Source organism: Aptenodytes patagonicus, chromosome 16 (genome assembly GCF_965638725.1).
Source record: "Aptenodytes patagonicus chromosome 16, bAptPat1.pri.cur, whole genome shotgun sequence".
In the NCBI taxonomy this organism is placed as follows: Eukaryota; Metazoa; Chordata; class Aves; order Sphenisciformes; family Spheniscidae; genus Aptenodytes; species Aptenodytes patagonicus.
In genome coordinates, this window is record NC_134964.1 from 12,981,427 (window position 1) to 13,000,471 (window position 19,045).

The window sequence follows — 19,045 nt, forward strand, 5'->3', positions numbered from 1 at the left end:
TTAATCAGAGCCTTTCAAAGTCACTTTGGTTTCTTGTTCCTTAAGTTTCAAACACCTGCAACATGATTTTCAAAAGTGTTGAGCTCCAGCAAGCTGCCACAGCCATAATCAGGCAGGGTGTGCTCTCGCTGCTGTGGCCAGCAGGGTTGTGATGAAGAGTAACACGCCTGGGGTTGAACTGGGCTGGGGGGAGCATTTCCAGTCCTCCTTGTGTTACTGTGTGGCCACAGGGACGTGATTCCACATGCCTTCATCATTTTCCCCACATGTAAATCAGGAACAGTTGCACCTGCCTTACCTTCCCCACAAAAGTGGTATGATTAATTAGCATCTGATTTATGCTTGCAAAATCCTATTACAAATCCCCTGTGTGATCTGAAAAATCTGACCTGAGTGTTCCGTGGCTGTTCCTCAAAAGTAATAAAACCTTGCAGATGCAAGTACAATTGCTCTCTGACTCAGCTTAAATCTGGGGCTGACAGACCCCACCCTACCTGCAATGGGAGTCTGGAAGCTGTTTGGGAGGCTTAGATGAGTGCTAGAGGAAAGCCTGCATGGAAAATAACAGCTCCATAATCAGTGGAGGATTTGGATGGCGTGGGATACTAAAGAACAGGGCCATTCACCGCTTAATGAGGATTAAAATAACTCTTGAATAGCTGCCTTATTCCCCGAGCATCCTGTTCAATGAATGAGTCACAGGATTACAGTTGAAAAATAGGCTGGAATGGTAGAACAAAAACCTGACATAATGAATATCAAATTAAGGGTTTGGGGACAGCCTTTAATCTGGCATTTCCAACCCCTTTAATGACTGACATGCTGACTTTACTAGTAGCTTAATTTTTGTTTTTGTCTTGTGTGCCCCTTGCTATAGTCCCTTTTTTAGGGGTCAGTTTGTTCGGGTATCATTAGCCAGGTGCAGAAACACTCTGCAAGCAGGATAGTCACAGCATAAAAGTATAAAGCAATTAGTTATTGGCTAATGTACATGAAAGGCAGCTGGGATTTAATGATCTATTAGGCTAAATATTCATATGCTCATCACCTCTGATAAAGCACTGCAGAGTCCTGGCTGGCTGGGCAGACCTCCCTTAGGAGGGGACCACGGGCTTAGCCTCCCCAATTCCCTGGGATGGCCCCCAGTGCTGGGAGCTGCTGTCTGCCACCATCTCTGTCTAATCTAAACTAACGGGGAAAGACTTTGCATAGCAAAGGGTTGATGCCTCCTCTCCTTGCCCAGGCACCCTGCTCAGCTTTGCTTGACCAGCGTAGCAGCAGTTAAAGGACATTTGCTCAAGGGTTCCCCTCTGGACTACAAATTGTGAATAGAAAATGCCAGAGGGGGGCAGGCAGATGATAAATGAGTAGCTTTATGCCGAAAGCATTTATATTCTCATCATCAGTTTTTGGTCTGCTTTCCTCCTTGCCTTTGGGGTCTGCATTTCTTTCAGTTCCGAAAGCCTGAAGTCTTTTGTCGTATTTAAGTACTCTGGAAGATTAGCCCTTGAAAGGGATTTTCTCTTCATTAGTGCAAATGCCAAACATTTATCTTGTCATCAGAAAAATAAACCGCTTGTTACATCCTTCTCTGAAAATCTCAGCTGGGGAATAAGGTTGAAGGTAGGCAAATGCTGAGGTTGCTGAAAAGATCAGAGGGGCAGAAGGCAAGGAATTGTATTTCATAGGCTGATTGCTCCTGTTTAGTCCATTTCTTTTGTCCTGTCGACTATAGATTTCAGAGCAGTTCCCAGTACTTTAACAAATATTGAAAAACTAATGCAAAATATTGCATGACTGTCAGAACTATGCTATATCTGTAATACAGTTGGCATAAATTAAAAATATCTTTGCTTTGCCGTTTTTATAAGGAACTTCATTAGGAAAGACAGGCTGGAAAATACAGTGTTTTCTTTCCATATTCTGACACTTGATATTTTTTCCATTATAGAACACAATTAATCTAGTTTTTATTAACAATAAACTCATACAAAATCCCTGAGACTGAAAAAATATACCCTGGAGGAGACTAAAAACAAGTACCAAAGGAAAGGTTAAGTCCTTACGCAAAAGGATTGTTTCTTGAGTATCTCCTGGATAAGAAGTGCAGTGGGAACTCTTTGGAGGCTATTTAAAGTTTTCTTCATCAGTTACCCGGGGTTTTGAACCTTGAGACAGACAATTCAGTTAGTGATTTATGCTGCAAATCAGAGCTGTCAGTCTTGACCACGGGAAGAAGAGTTCCTTTCCAATGCTGAGATCGATACCTCAGCAGATGAGGTATCTCTGCCTCTGTGAAGAAGGGGATGAGGGGCTGTCCAGCACCATCCCACCCCTGGAGCAAACCCAGATGCTCTGATTTCAGTTGCCCATTAGGGGTGCTTTCAGGTCCCCAGGGCCAGATTCTGACTTGCTCTCGGCACTCACGGTGACCATTGCCCAGAGACTTCTGAGGGAGTTGATGTTGCCCTAACACCAAAGTCACTCAGCTGCTGCAGGACCATAAAGCACTCTCCATATTCACTGGGAAAATTATAGCTTCATGTTTTATCGTCCTCTGTGGAAAAGATGCTTGAGCTTCTTGAAATCAGTCGTTAGATGCCACAGCTGACACTAGACTAAGTCTTTTCAAAAATGCACTTGCACTCTCTGTGAGATTTCAAGAATTAATAAAGGGATCCCTCCTCTCCATCTTCAAACACAGGCTGGGGAAACTAAGGAGAGAGGCTCTTGGGGAAGTTTAGGAGACCACCTGAACCCCTCTCACACAGCTGCCTGAGCCCTGACTCCAGGCACAGCAGAAACCACCTCTTCCTGCAGGAGACACCTGGTCTGACTGTGTTGGGCTGCCAGCCCATCTGAGTGTCACCTCCATGGAGAGACATGGAGAAACGTGAGGAAGCAATAGAGAGGGGAGAGACAGCAAGGACTCAGTGGTGGTGCACAGGCTCATTTGTTTCCTTAGGTGCTGAACTTGGAAGAAGATTTGTCCTTTTCAGGGTCCAAGATGTCACTGCCACCAGCAGAAGTAGGGTGCTAAGGCCCATGGGTGCTGCCACTGGTGGCCGTGGGGGTGCAGGGTGGAAAGCCTGGTTGAGGACCGCTCTGGCTGAACGTACTGTGCATGTTGCATGTTCAGCTGGGCCACTTCCCCAGGGCTTGCGGGGCAGCTGTACAGGCTCTCCTGCAGGGACACGGTCAGGGCAGGAAATGGGGCTGCCCTGCTCCTGTCAGCAGCAGCCTACATTTGGGTTGGTTTCACTCTACTCTAAGCTAACGCAGGTACTTACTGGTGGACCCTGCCCAGTAGCACTGAGATATTCTGGAGTGCTTAGGCAGGTTGGTAGCTGCAGAAGAAGGGCCACCTCAGCACGGCAGCGAGGCCATCTAGGCAGAAACTTGTTCCTTAGCAATTCCCAGTATCTACAGACTTCTCTTTCTCCCTGCAGTATCTCATCCCCTCCAACAGCATCTTCCCTTCTCCTTTCATAAATGCACCCCATCACAGACTCCCCTTCCCCAAATGGGTGAAAAGTTGTATTTCCCAGAGCAGCAGTTACTGAATTCACGTATAGACCACAGATAAAATCGTGTGGGATGCAGCATTTTGTTCTGTCCCTACTAAGTGAACCCATTTCCTTTGGAAAAAAACCTGAAGCCCTTAAAACCGCTGACTGTCCACGTGTCTTCTCCCATACTGCAAAGGGGCTGGGAGCACTTGTTTCCCTTAAGCCAGTAAAATGTCTCATTCTTTCTGCTGGTTATTGTATCTGATTGCTCCTCCAGCTGTGCTCAGAAATTTCATATTGTGGTCTGGCAATTCAGAGCACTGTGAATCCTTTATTTCCCTAATGGAGTTTCCTAGTAAATAGCTTTGAACTCAGATACTTGTCTCTACAATAGATATGCTTCTGCCTAACTGGCACTTCACAATTAACAGCATTATCTTGTTAAACCTGAAGAGGTACAGGAAGGCTCAGCCATCATTTTAAAGCATTTTATTGCTTAGAAAGTGTTTACAATAGGCTACAGAAGTGGTAAATGAAGCCCAGTGCTGCATTCAGATGCCTGATTAGCTCAGCCACATGAAAATGCCAATAATTCAGGGTCTGACTATTTTGGATGATATTTCTTAAGCAGTAGCCTCAAAGCACCTGCATTTTTTAGAGGGGAAAAAAGGGAAGGGAAGGGAAGGGAAGGGAAGGGAAGGGAAGGGAAGGGAAGGGAAGGGAAGGGAAGGGAAGGGAAGGGAAGGGAAGGGAAGGGAAGGGAAGGGAAGGGAAGGGAAGGGAAGGGAAGGGAAGGGAAGGGAAGGGAAGGGAAGGGAAGGGAAGGGAAGGGAAGGGAAGGGAAGGGAAGGGAAGGGAAGGGAAGGGAAGGGAAGGGAAAGAGAAAGGGAGAAAGGGAGAAAGGGAGAAAGGGAGAAAGGGAGAAAGGGAGAAAGGGAGAAAGGGAGAAAGGGAGAAAGAGAAAGAGAAAGAGAAAGAGAAAGAGAAAGAGAAAGAGAAAGAGAAAGAGAAAGAGAAAGAGAAAGAGAAAGAGAAAGAGAAAGTATTTGGGGTGAAATGGAAAGCTGATCAGAATCCGAAGACAATAGTTCCTTTTCATGTAGATGCAGGTGTAATTGTCCTCAGTGAAGACACAATTTCACCAAGGAGCGAGGCTGTGAGAGTAAGTGACTGCATTGGAGTACTCTGCTTTCAGGAGAGAGAAGCCTCTGTTGTTTCCCTTCTGCAACAATTAATGTGTTCAAGTTATGTCTGCTACTGTTTTAAATGCTTGCATTTCACACAAGTGTCTCCATCTCTGTGTAACCTTTTATCTGTCAGCTCCTGTAGTGTGTAAGCAACATTATTTAAGAAAAGGACAAACAGTTTGGATGTTTGGATGTTTTCTGCGATTTGATTTGTAAATTAGCTTTGCTGTAGCCAGGCTGGAAGTCCTTGCTTTCCCTAGCTACACTGCATGACTGCAGCCCTACACCTGGCTGAAACCCAGAAGGACTAGCATAGGAACCACAAGCTACTATACAAAGCATGTGGAAGGATGGAGACCTCCTGGGGAAGTATCTCACTTTCTAAGGCTTTCAGGAGAGAAGTGGCTGTATAGCAATTCAGTCATGCTCAATGAACACATCAGCTGCAAATGTCAAGGAGAGGTCACCAAAAAAGTACAACAGGCTCATTACTCACTACCTAGTTTGCAACTTTCAAAAATAGATTTAATAACTTATAAATAAGGTAATAAATTGTGGGTAAAATAACCAATAAAATACATGATGGACACCAAGCTGAACATGAGCTAGCAATGTGCCCTTGTGGCAAAGAAGGCCACCAGCATCCTGGACTGCATTTGGAGGAGTGTTGCCAGTAGGTCAAGGGAGATGATCCTTCCCCTCTGCTCAGTACTGGTGAGAAACATCTGTAGTGCTGGGACCAGTGACGGGCTCATCAGTACTGGAGAGACACGGACGAGCTAGAGTGGGTCCAGCAAAAGGCCAGGAAGATGTTTAAGGGACTGGAGCATCTGTTGTTATGGGAGAGGCTGAGACCTGGGTCTTTTCAGCCTGGAGAAGAGAAGGTTTAGGGGGATCTCATCAATGTATGTAAATAACTGATGGGTAAGTAAAGAAGATAGAGCCAGGCTCTTCTCAGTGGTGCCCAGTGACAGGGCAAGAGGCAATGAGCACAAATTGTAGTACAGAAAATTCCACTTAAACATAAGAAAAGACTTTCTTACTGTGAGGGTGGCTGAACACTGGAAGAGGATTTGCAGAGAGGATTTGGAGTCTCCATCCTTGGAGGTATTCAAAACCCTAATGAACAAGGTCCTGGGCTCTAGCTGACCCTGTTTTGAGCAGGGGGTTGGACGAGACGATCTCCAGAGGTGCCTCCAGCCTCAGTGATTCTGTGATTTTATGAACTTGATAACAAAAAACCTGCCGTAAGAGAGACACAATTGTTCTCAGGACACAGACATCCCTAATGTACACTGTACAAAACAGCTGCCTTTGCAACCAAAAACCCTAAAAATTCTGCATAGAGGAGACTGCTCCAAAGCTGTGTGTCTGGCAGTCCCAGCACCCCCATTGCTGGCTATAATGACTAAACACCAGTCCAACAGTAATATTCAAAACACATTTCGGCTTGACAATGTCATGAACCGAATCTGATTAAGTCTATAGATACCGGCCCAGACCTTAGCCCCACAGCTTTTCAGAAGCACAGAATATTTAGATTATCTAAGAGAATAATCAAGTTGATGATTGGCAAGCCTCATGATCTGGAAATACCTACATGTGGAAGAGTTTTCTAGTAAGAAATTGTTTCCTTAGTCCCACCAAAAAATATGAAAGATCTAATAGGAGTTGAAGTCAGATGATTCAGTTAAGACCTAAAGTATATTGTGGTTTTTGGTAATGAAGACTAAAAATACTGCAGCTATTTCTTTTAGGCATGTATCAGACTTACCATCACATACAGTCTTTTAAAATCATATTACTGAGAAGGTCTGTTTGAACTCCAGAAACAGTTAAAACCTAATGCAGAAATTAGTGAGCAGGATTCTGTATCATGCTTGCTGGAAACTAGATGGAAAGTGTCCCATCAGATCCCATATCTCTGAAAATGCCTCCAGACGGTTACAGGGGTTCCAGAAATATGCATTTTTTTTACTTGTCCCACCCGTCCTCCGGTCCAGTTTTCATGTTAAAGTGAAATTAGACCATATGGAGGAACAGAAACTGAAGTAAAGTCACAAAAGTAGTTACTGCAGGATGTTTTCTTGCTAAAAGTAACCAGCAATGGAGGATCCAAAGGAAAATTCTAACTTAGGCGACCTGTAGGCCATTTATTCAAGGGCACTTTAGGTGTCTGTGTGAACTTGGTCTCCTTTCAAGGTTTGCTCATCACATACTGGTAGCTAAGCTAATATCCTTTCTGTATTTTCAGCTGTCTGTGTATATAATGAGTGCCTGTTTTCTAGATGGAGAAGTAAGCAAGCTAAGGTGCCCAGTCTGTTGTCATCCGAATAAATAACCTCTGATTTTAATCCTGGCTGTACACAGATATTCAGCATGCTGTGCAGGGAGATGAGTTTCCAGTGAGATAAAGTAGCGGCCATCAGGGACTTCTCAGAAACAAATCATGTCAAGCTAATCTTATTTTTATTTTTTACTGTGTTTTGTGGCCAGGCAGAAATAGCTTGTATTAAGGATCATGACCTTAGCAAGACTTTCAGCAGTTTCTGGGAAAGTAATGTGAGACTAATGTGAGAAGCATGTTATTAATGAACTTCTATAGGGTAGATGCCATAATGGCTGACTAACCATAAAAGGTAACTAAATATCAGTAGAAGGATGAACTGATGTGGTTCTGAATTTAGTCTTTTTGTTACAGGTGGAAAAGGAATTTGCTTATTAAATTTGCAGATGAAGCTTGGATGACCATAAGTCTATTAGAGGATGGGATTAGAATTTAAATTGTTCTTGACAAATTGGAGAAATAGACTGAAAAGAAATTGATTAAATGGAGAAAAATATTACGCATTGGACTGAAACAGGTATACTAAAAAACCTTGTATATGTTGAAGAACATTTGGACAGGTAGCAGTTCTTTGGAAGAGCAATAAGGAATCATAAAGGATCACAAACTTTAAATGAACCAGGAAAAGAAAAATATCATACAAGTTTTGTGTGAACAAGAGACTGGGAAAAATCCAGCCACTCCACTCTGTACTGGTAAGGTCTCTTCTCAGAAACATGTCCCAGACTGTATTCCAAACTTGAGAAGGATCTAGGTCAATCGGAGAGAGCACAGGATGCTAGAACAACAATAACCAAAGGCAAAGCAAGTTTTATAGGGAAACATAAAGGAAATGGCATTGTTTAGCTTGAAGAATAAAGTTAAGAGAACACATAGTAACAGCTTTGTTGTAAAGAGCTATTGCAGAAATAAGGGGGATTTTCTCCATGTCCCTGGTAGACAGGAATGAAGCAATTGGCCTAAAAAGCAGTAAGAAAGACCTAATGAAACAGATTTTGGGAAAAAGTGAAATATCCATGATAGGTTTTTAAGAATAGCAGACTAGACATCAGACTAGCCCATCCTGCACTGGGAGAGCATGAGATGCAATATTTCTTGAAATCTCTTCTCTCCCTACATTACTACAGTTCCACAAGGGGTTGTAAAGATCCAGACAAAGAGTTAATTCCTTATTGAAGGCTTGTCTGGAAACTAAAGATGATAGAAGTTTATCAGCAGTACTTATCTAATGGTTTTATTACAGTGAGAAAGAAAGTTGTTTTCCAACCCAAAGAGTAGTTACTAACCACAATAGTAGCAGTTGTTCTGCCATTGATCATTCCTCCTACTTCGCAGCACGGTGCATCGAATACTGAATGCATCAGGTCTTACAGGATTCTCACTTCTCAGGGGAGGGACATCTACAGCCCATGTGCAGCTGTTTACCTCCTGCATTTATGAGGCCACTTATTTGATCTTTCCCTGTACTCACACAGGACATTGTTGTTGTGGTTGCGATCACAGTGGGGGAGTCTCTTTCCCGTGTAGTTGGGGCTAACTTCCTGAAAACCTCCCTGCTGGATGGAGGTGGAGCAGTGGAGTAGGGGCTGTGAGGTTCCAGCAGTTCCCAGGAACACACTACCGATGTTGGTACACTGGTTGTGGTTTGTTCCTGTCTGGACATGCTTCTTACCTTTGCAGATAACTCTAATTTGCAGGCTCAGCAGAACGGGAGCAGTTTCCCATTATCGTGTTCTTCTTGCATCTGGAATTTTAAGTGAACTACATAACAGAATCTTCTGCTTTCTTAAGCATTTTCTTCTCCTTTCTTTAATCATGCTGAGATTTCCTGTGAATACTGTGAGCTGTAATTATCATCTGCAGATCAGTGGGTATGCTAAGCCATTTCTTAAAGGGATTTTTTTTTCTGTGAATTTCAGATGACCAAGAACAAAATTATAATCACCTGATACTAAACAGTGCCACCCAGACACCTACACATGGTAAGAGAAAACAAAGAGCAAAATTACACACGTTGTAACTTTTCTCTGCCAGCCAGTAACATTTACTGGTATCAAAGTATGTTTAATGTTAATAGAAATGTTCCTATGGCAATGATGCATGAATGATGGTTTCCATTAACATTAAACATAGGACCATATTTTTAAAAAGTGTGCACAATGAAATATGGCCCAGTCTTTTATAAGTTTACCTGTCAACTTTGTGTTTCCCCATGTCTGATTGCTCCTTTCTCCCTTCCACATCAGCAAGGTGCTGTCAGATTTAACCACCCAAAACAGTAAAAATGATAACCAAAGAAAAGTCCATCTTGTCAGCCAAGCCACTCAACTTATAGTGCTGCTTGTGCTATTTCTAAGATAGGTTAGAAGGACAGTGAACATGGGACAAGGGCTCCTAAGCTGACATGATTTTGGCACAACAATATGTGGCCAGAGTTTAGGTTCACAGCTAAATCCAAGCTGTCCATCCCATACTTGCATGGCTCTGGTTGGGATAACCTACTGAAGCCCCTGATTCACTGCACAATGTCTGTCTAGTTTCTAGTATGCAGGATAGGTAAAGACCATTAAGAGATTCAGGACTCCCCCTGCCCACTTTCATAAACAGAATTGCCTCTTTCTAAACCAGTTCCAGTGGTTTCAAATCCCTTTTACTTTATTGTGAAAACAATATTATAATAAAATAATATTTTATTATGAAACCCAGAGAACCTTTCATGTCCCTACTCCCACCACAGTATGGACCAGCACTGACCTATCCCCATAACCTCAGAAATGACACCTCAGGAGATGTCTGGGGCAGCCTATCACCACCATATAACCTGTCTGGTCATCCCTCTAAAGGGTGAGAGCAGCCCTTCCAGAATTCCTCCAAAGCTTCCCTGGGTTTGGTCTTTGTACCCAAACAGCTTCATATGTGTTAATACCCCTTCTGGCAGTGCTCCTGCTGAGCTCTGAAAAACCACAATTTTCATTTGTCTTACCTCTGCACATGGTTCAGCACATTTATTGGCACCTCTCTATCCAGCCCTCCTGACCTAATAAACTTGGGGATGCCCCATGTCATCCTTTAGCCAGTTTCAAGAGTTCAGATGCCATTCAAAGATTTGTTTTCCCCTTTGTTTCCACCATCTCATCCCAGCCTGGAAATGTTTCTTCACTTCCTCCGTGGGCAGAAACCCTGCCTCTCTCTGCTTAGCCCTGTCCCTTCAGCCCTTCTGCCTCCCTTGCCCTAGCTGCCTCCTCCTTTTGATTTCCTTGGCCCCAGATTAGCAGCTAAGTGTGGGCAGCATGTCCCTCCCTCCCTGCATCGTAGCAATCACAGACCACACAGTCAAATCACCTGCAGCTTCCTGGCTCCATCCAAATTCACACCAGCCACTGCCACCCAAATCAGTGGTTCCCCCTGTCTCTGTGCAATCAGTCCAACCTCTGAATGAACACCCAGGTCCGCTCTGCTTTCTTCCCTCTTCTGCTGCTACCTTGTCTTGGTCTTGTCCTTATTCTTCCCTGCACCCTTTACCTTTTGAATGCGATATATTCCTCCAGCATTTGCAACTGGAACCTTCCTTCTGCTGGGGAACCAGTCAGTGATGGGTAAATCTCGTCTTAATATACACTTCTTGCAGCTCTGGATCTCTCTTTTTGTTACTCTTATTGTTATGGCATTTGTTTTTAATTCTGAAGCTTCATCTTGATAACTATTCTGGAATTGATTTGTTGTGAGTTGTGTGTTCTTGTATAGAAATTTCCATGCTGCTTTGTCACAAAAAAAGGTGGGAGAACAATTGCCCTTGAAAAGGTCACCTAAAACCTTTGGTGTTTCTCCTTCCTAGAGGCAGCTCCTCAGCCTGCAAGTTGCTTTCAGTTGTAAGACTACATTATTAGGGGTTTTTATTCCGTCTTCCAAAAAACACAGGAGAAACAATGTCAGCTTTAAACCTGGCAGTAACACAGGCATATTTATTGAACCTGAATTGACAACCTCAAATGCTCTTCAGACTACTTATTTTGTTTACTTTTTTACTTTACTGAGAAAAAGAAAAGAAGAAAAAGATGGAGTAATAGGGTTGAAATTGTATTGTTTTCTCTCTGGCCTTACTGCTTGTCCTTCAAATCTAGCACATGCTGGGTTCTGAGATCTGCCCCAGCAGAGCCAGGTGAGTCCCGTTTACCTGTCTCTCTGCCCAGAAGTTTTAATGTCGCTCCACCATCAGGTCCCTATTGCATTCAGTAGCTCAAGGTAACAACGTGCTAAAACAGTTAAACTTCTCTCTGGCCCTGACAGATGCTTTTCTTTTTTATGTACTTGAGAGACAAAAATCAAAGCAGATAGACTCATGACCCTGGATTAGAAACTTTCATGTTTTTCCTCCACTCATTTCTTGCGTTTACTGTATCTTAATAGTTTGGTTGTACAAAGTGACTTGAATGATCTGACTATAAATAACTGTATGATTCAGAGTTATATTTTATTCCTAAGTTACCCATATGGTCATGGACACTTTTGTTCATGGAATTCCTGTGTGCTGTTGCTGGTGAGCCATTGCTTGGTGAGTCTAAAAAGATATTTGGACCTTTCAAATAAGGCACCAAAAGAGCTTGCAGTATTCATAATTACTGCTGAAATTCTGAGATAGTTCAGCAATGCCACAGGTTTAATTTAATTCCCTTCCTGGGTAGGATATGGTGTACATTTTCTGTGTGATTATGCAATTTTGTAGGTGGACATGACCCGTCTTTCTGAGCACCATGTTCATGAGCTCTGTCCCTTAGCCTGTGTCTAGCACCCACCATGCAGTGACATGAACTGAAAGGAGCAGAAGGGAAAGAAGCCAGTGTAAACCTGAAGACATGCCCTTTGTTGCACATGGCCCAAGTTCAGTTCACTCTTAACTGAAATAAAACAAGCAGAGAAAGGTTCTCAGGCTACCAGCGTAGAGTAAACAGGGCAGTGGGTGTAGGTGACATGCCACCAAACAAACAACACTTCAGCCTGAACAGCCAGAAAATCCCTCCCGTGCCTGGAGGAGCTCCCTACAGCTTCCCCAAGGACTGCCTCACCCAGCAAGGATGTACTTGACCTGGTATCTGTGAAGGGAAGCGTGAGATGTTGAAAACTGGAATACCTGTCAGGATGAGAGCTCAGCTGCTGTGGGCTGGTGATCTCTCTCCCGTGTCTTACCATCATAGGAACTTCACAGGTTTCTTACCTTCTCCTATAATTCCCATTACAATGAGTCTCTAAACTCATAGAACTGAGCAGCGGAGGCTTTCCACAACCCAGTTGTGGCAGACATGGGGCCCAGGGCTCCGCAGGAGACCTCCTCATGGAGGAGGGATGAAAGCCAAGTTCCCTGGGCTTCCCTTTCACCTTCCTGTACTGGCTAGTCCTTTGCAAAAGTAGACCAAATGACACCAACCCATTCATTTCCCCAAAGGTCTTGGGAGTCATAACAGGATCATAGTGTGCAGGACTGATCCAGATGTGCAGTGGGGCAGCCATCCCACCAAACAGCGTTCTGGGAACAACCTGCTGTATCCCTATCACCAACATTGTCTTTGTTCAGCTGAGAAAGGCAGAGGATGGTAAACATCTGTTTCCATGGAACTGATGCTATCTGGTTGCCTGCGTCCTGCTCCCTGCAGATGCCACTGTCATAGGCCCTCTGTGAATGCACATAATGTCTATCAGCACCATACGCAGGCACGGCCTTGTATTACTGTGGCAGTTTTTTACCTGCAAAGAAACAAATAAAAGGGGATAAGGACAACCTATGCTCACAAGGAGCCAGGAAAAAAATGAAAAAGCAGATTTGACCTTAGCTCTCTGAGCTGTTCAGCTTCAACTTCAGGTTCCCAGGGTTAAAACTCCAAGACCCTCTGTTTTAACCTGGCTTGGAGGTTGCCACTCACGGTGCACAGCTTCTCAATGCAAAGGGTATGCCCGTCGCACTGGGTTGTGCGGCCGTGAGATCACTGATGTGATTACACTGAACTCTTCCAATGCAGGAAGGAATAACTACTAATTAATGGTGGGATCGCATATAATCGTTTCTGCCAGGCTGCTATCATTTAATTAGCATACTGCTGTTCGCAGCACAGTTAGCACAGAGTGAGAAGAGTCTCCCTTTTCTCCCTGCCTGGCTGGCACAGAGGGTTCGCAAGGAGTGAAACGTAATCTGTCTTGTTTTTGGAAAATGTGATTTGTTGGGGAAGACAATTTCCAATGGAGATCAAGAGAAATGACCACAGGCAAATGAGTCCGTCAACCCATGGCCTGCAATACCAGGATTTAATTCCTGCTGTTGTTGAGGGCTCTGAATTAGCCAGCATGACTTTGAGTATCCCACATCTTGAAGAAGTCTGTTGGTTTTCTTCTGGTGTGGGTCTATTCATGCACCTAATTCACTTCTAGGACACTGAATGTCCCATCGTAGAGGTATCTACAGACCTTTAGAAACCTCAGCCTAAATTCTGCTTTCAGTGATGGACTTCAGACCTCAATTCCACTGAAATCAGAAGTTTGATGTGGGTTTCCTTAGCTCTAGATTTTAGTTTTACATCAGCTGCAGATTTTACCTGCAAATGAAGAACTCTACAGCAGTTTTTGGAAATGTAGTGATTTTGTATGTAAAAGGTGAATGTGAGCGCTCAAGTACTAGTTTCTAAGCACAACTAAGTTTTACATATGAAATGCAGATAAACCTTTTGATACATTAATTCATCTTGCTCAGCTATTCAGTCTTTATACAAAATAAGCACATAAAATTATTTTCCTATAAAAACATTAAAATGTGAAAAAAAAAAAAGCAGCTAGGGGCACAAAACAGAACTGAGGCAGTGTAGCATTAGCTATAACAGAAATATATGTTGACTGCCTGGGCTCAGTTTCTGTAAAGCTTATTACATTATTTTTTACTGCTACTGAAGTTTAATCACATTATATTTAGTGCATATTTAATTATGCTAACCAAAAGAGTCTTGTATAAACATTTTTTACATCTTTATAAATAACAAGCACATTGCTAAATAATATCGTTAGTAGGAAGTTTATATCCTAATTTTTATGTCAGTTCATTGCATTTGATAATCACCTCAAAAAATACTTGGTAAACCACCATAAGCAACAAATGGCTTCACATCAAGTTTTTAATTTGGCCAGGTATTTTCCATAGATGAACCTGTTTGTTCTGATGAGGCAAATTTCATTTTATAGCTGTACCCATGTGAACTTTAAACGAATTCTATATATATATGCATGTATGTGTGTGTCTTTTTTATATTCCTTCCTTCCTTCCTTCCTCCTTCCTTCCTTCCTTCCTTCCTTCCTTTGTTTCTCTTTCTTTCTTCTTTTCTTCCATCCATCCATCCATCCATCCATCCTCCATACATCCTTTTCTCTCTCTTTCTTCTTTCTTTCTTTCTTTCTCTTCTTTCTTTCTTCTTTCTTTCTTTCTTTCTTTCTTTCTTTCTTTCTTTTTCTTTCTTTCTCTTTCTTTCTTTCTTTCTTCTTTCTTTCTTTCTTTCTTCTTTCTTTCTTTCTTTCTTTCTTTCTTTCTTTTCTTTCTTTCTTTCTCTTTCTTTCTTTCTTCTTCTTTCTTTCTTTCTTTCTTCTTTCTTTCTTTCTTTCTTTCTTTCTTCCTTTCTTTCTTTCTTTCTTTTCTTTCTCTTTCTTTCTTTCTTTCTTTCTTTCTTTCTTTTCTTTCTTTCTTTCTTTCTTTCTTTTTCTTCTTTCTTTCCTTTCTTTCTTTCTTTCTTTCTTTCTTTCTTTCTTTCTTTCTTTCTTTTCTTTCTTTTTCTTTCTTTCTTTCTTTCTTTCTTTCCTTCCTTCTTCCTTCCTTTCTTCCTTCCTTCCCTTTTTCCTTCCTTCCTTCCTTCCTCCTTTCTTTCTTTCTTTTTCCTTCCTTCCCTTCCTTCCTTCCTTCTTTCCTCTTCTTTCCTTCTTCCTTCTCTTTCTTTCTTCTTTCTTTCTTTCTTTCTTCTTTCTTTCTTTCTTCTTTCTTTCTTCCTTTCTTTTTTTCTTTCTTCTTTCTTTTCTTTCTTTCTTTCTTTCTCTTTCTTTCTTCTTTCTTTCTTTCTTTCTTTCTTCTTTCTTTCTTTCTTCTTTCTTTCTTTCCTTCTTTCTTTCTTTCTTTCTTTCTTTCTTTCTTTTTCCTTCTTTCTTTCTTTCCTTCTTTCTTTCTCTCTTTCTTTCTTTCTTTCTTTCCTTCCTTCTTTCTTTCTTTCTTTCTTTTCTTCTTTCCTTCTTTCTTTCTTTCCTTCTTTCCTTCTTTCTTTCCTTCTTTCTTCCTTCTTTCTTTCCTTCCTTCTTTCCTTCCTTCTTTCCTTTCCTTTCCTTTCCTTTCCTTTCCTTTCCTTTCCTTTCCTTTCCTTTCCTTTCCTTTCCTTTCCTTTCCTTTCCTTTCCTTTCCTTTCCTTTCCTTTCCTTTCCTTTCCTTTCCTTTCCTTTCCTTTCCTTTCCTTTCCTTTCCTTTCCTTTCCTTTCCTTTCCTTTCCTTTCCTTTCCTTTCCTTTCCTTTCCTTTCCTTTCCTTTCCTTTCCTTTCCTTTCCTTTCCTTTCCTTTCCTTTCCTTTCCTTTCCTTTCCTTTCCTCCTTCCTTCCTTCCTTCCTTCCTTCCTTCCTTCCTTCCTTCCTTCCTTCCTTCCTTCCTTCCTTCCTTCCTTCCTTCCCTCTTTCTCTCTCTCTCCCCCCCCCCATCTCTTTTCTCTCTTTTCTTTCTTTTCTTTCCTTCTTTTCTTCCTTCTTTCTCTTTTCTTCATTTAAAAAATCCAGGGCATCTTCCTTCCCACACAGTAATAGGGCTTTGGGGGATATATTGCTGAAATAATTCTTGCATCAATTTTCTAACATCAGACCAGAAGCTTCAATTTGGGACAATCCCAGAAGATATGAAAATGATTCCCTGTACTGTCACATCTCCTCCAGCAATTTGCTGAGAGTTTTGTGTCTATTGTGTTTAAGACACTGTTTACAAAATCATAACAATTAAGGACTGTTTAAATTAGATTTATCCCCAGTAGAAATATATGTGAGGAAATTAGAAGATAATCAGATCTCTAGAATATAACCTACAGAACAAATAGACACATTATGTACACTGCTCTTTCTGCAAAGCAGCAGGACTTTAATGAAAGTGGGAAGAGAGATGAACCAGGTAATCTGACGGGACTGGACAACATAGTGCCAGCTTTTTGATGCATACATATTGCCATTTGTGATGGGGATACCAGTTGATTCAGCTATACCAGTTGATTCAGCTGCTTTGCGCACCAACTTTGCAAAGCAAAGTACACAGATTGTTGTGTTGCAATACAGCTCCAGTTACACGATTACAAAGCAGACTGGAGCAAAGTCACTAGTGAATCAGGATCGACATTTACCTGTCTTGACCTGAGAACTTGCTAACAGTGTCCTGCAGCGCAGAGCCAACCTCTGTGCAGGGGATGTATTGGTTTGCTGGGGCCATGGCTGGACTTAAGCTATGTGACTAGCCTCTGATGACATATGTGCTGACCTTCCTTTAGGCAGTGATGTAGAGGACAGAGAACAACCCTGGGGCTGAGAACAGACAAAGGACTTCAATGGCAACTTCCTTTAAAATGCTCAGCACTGAAGCAACTGGTTTTTGCTTTTTAGACTATATAAATTGTGTGTTTGGACAAAGAAATCACTCTTTTCATGGTCTTAGTATGGCAGAGCTAAAACAGCCTCCCAACTCGAGGTGCAGTCCATCAGCTGAGTATGGAGGCCTTAACTTGCAGATGAATACCGTTATGCCACCCATGACATGGCCCATGTTCCACCCAGCAAGTGACTATCAGAAAAAAACCACTGAGGCTCGTGGAGTAAAACTCAGCTGTGTAACTGTGTCTCCACCCTCACCTGTGGGAGGAATCTGAGGAGCTTCTCCCTGTGACAATACAGTTGTTAAGCAAAAGGCCAACATGAGCTGAATAGCTCTGACACTGGCCTCAGGCTCTTCTTACAGAAGCAGAAGATATCGAACCAAAAGCAAGGGGAAGCAGCATCTTTATTCCTAGTGAATGTGAGACCAGTGAAAAAGACCAGAAGTTCTGGAGGCAAAATCACAGCATCATAAAAATCAGAACATGTAAAACTGCTGAGACAAAGGGGATTTTTGCCATTTGCATTGCTAGAAATGCTATCAGTGTGGAGCTCACTATGACTCCGCCAGAAGGTTGTGGTGGTCCCTGCACCGCCTTCAGCCTGCCTGGGGGCTTCTGCCTCACCCTCACAGAGCTCAGGGAGCTGGCCCCTGGCACCAACCAGCGCCAGGCGAGCAAGAAAACTTCCAAAGCCAAAGGGCTCCGGGGCAGTGCGAAGATTTGGTCTAAATCAAACTAGTTGCATCTCCCTTCACAACTGGGAGGGTGAGAGGAAGAGATTTGGGGGATGGAGGAGTAGCAAGGGTCCCAAGTGTGATGCTTCTGAGCTCTTCTGAAATCCATCTTGCCAACTAATTCTCCTGCATGTTTGTTCTCTTTCCTACCTTCTTTACCAACTTCCAGGCAGTGCCTCCCTCCTCTTCATCATAGCATTTCACACTCTAAGCTTCCAGTTATATGCGTTGCTGTTTCCCCTACCCCTCAAGCCCCCATCGCCACGGCCGTGTGTTTCTCTCTTTCTCTCTCCCTGTCTTTTGACAGGTCAATTTAAAGAGCCATAAAACTGTGTCGGTCACCTTTGCACCCACAGGGCGTCACAGAAGCTTGGAAAGAGTGCACTGGTGCTCAGCAATCATTTTGGTTCTATGAGAGCCCTGGGATACTTTGCTCCAGGATGCAGCTGCCATCTTTGATTGTTTAATCTTTGTTTTGCTAGGTGGGAGGGTAGTTTTTGAAGGGATTCTTTTAAAAATAAATATATTATAAATATATATATATAAAACCCTAGTCCCAAAGGGTTGAAAGGAGACAGTCACACACAGTCCATTCAGGATGGATGATTTGTTTCTCTCAGTGGCTAGAGATAGTTTTGGCTTACTCACCTTGCTTGTCTGCTGCCAGGACCAAACATGCTGATGCATTTTCCTTTTCAAATGAGCTTCCTCTCCATGCAATGGCAAGCTTTGAGCATGAGGCACTTGCAGAGGTGGAATGAGTTAACAGGCTGACAGTTTTCAATTGCAAAGTCTCAAATTCAGCAAGAATGAGTCCTAGTCCCAGTTCTGCACAGTTCTACTTGCTGGCTGCTCTGGTGCCAGAGCCATGTGTTGTTTTCTGCATCCCCATGAAAAGGCAGTGAACTCAAGGAGAAGTGAATATATCTTTTGCTGTGATTCCTAAGTGCAATTCTACTTTCTGTAGTTTTTCCTTTGATTTTAATTGGCAACATTATTCTCTCACCCCGTGTTGTAGTGTGTAACTATGCTCTGTTCAGTTAAGCACTTTGTGTACTCAGAAGCATCTTCATGTTAATAGCCCCTGGGTGATACAATTCAGGTATATTGTAGGTATACTGTGTGTATATATTGTAGCATTTAAGGGCATCATCTTGCAATGTGCTGGTGTACCTCATCTTCTTTGCATCTTACCCCTTCAGATTGCTGCTCAGTTCTCAGCCATGAGCCCTGAAAGACCTAATCCTAGCACCATCCTGATATGCAGAGGTTTTTTTATCACTGGCTGAATTTAAAATCCCACATCTCCAGCTCATATAAATGAGGGCAGATATTCACTGGAGAGCTGCTGATTTACACCATGGAGGATCTGACCTGGAAATGTATAAACCTCTTTGAGATTCTTCGTGAGAGATGCAAAAGACTATTAATAACAGTGTTTATAACATAAAAAAAGAAGTGTGAAAACACAGATAGTTCCCCCCGCAAACACTGAAGATATATGTTATAAATTTTAATTTGAGTCTGTGAACATCAGTTCTTTGCCTGCTCTAACAGTATGTCACTTCCAGGATGGCTCAGGAGGTGCTAAGTCTTGGCACAGAAGGCTATCAAACGTCATCAGCTACTACCAGATTTT

The 19,045-nt window shown here is 42.5% G+C and overlaps 1 protein-coding gene across 1 annotated transcript in view; it reads left to right on the plus strand.

Moving 5' to 3' along the window:
• The window catches only part of SHISA6 (shisa family member 6), a 269,442-nt gene that overhangs the window by 230,347 nt on the left and 20,050 nt on the right, over positions 1-19,045 (plus strand). Inside the window, exon 4 of the mRNA XM_076353805.1 lies at positions 8,963-9,025. Coding sequence (XP_076209920.1) covers positions 8,963-9,025 — 63 coding nt within the window. The remainder of the gene's footprint in view (positions 1-8,962; positions 9,026-19,045) is intronic.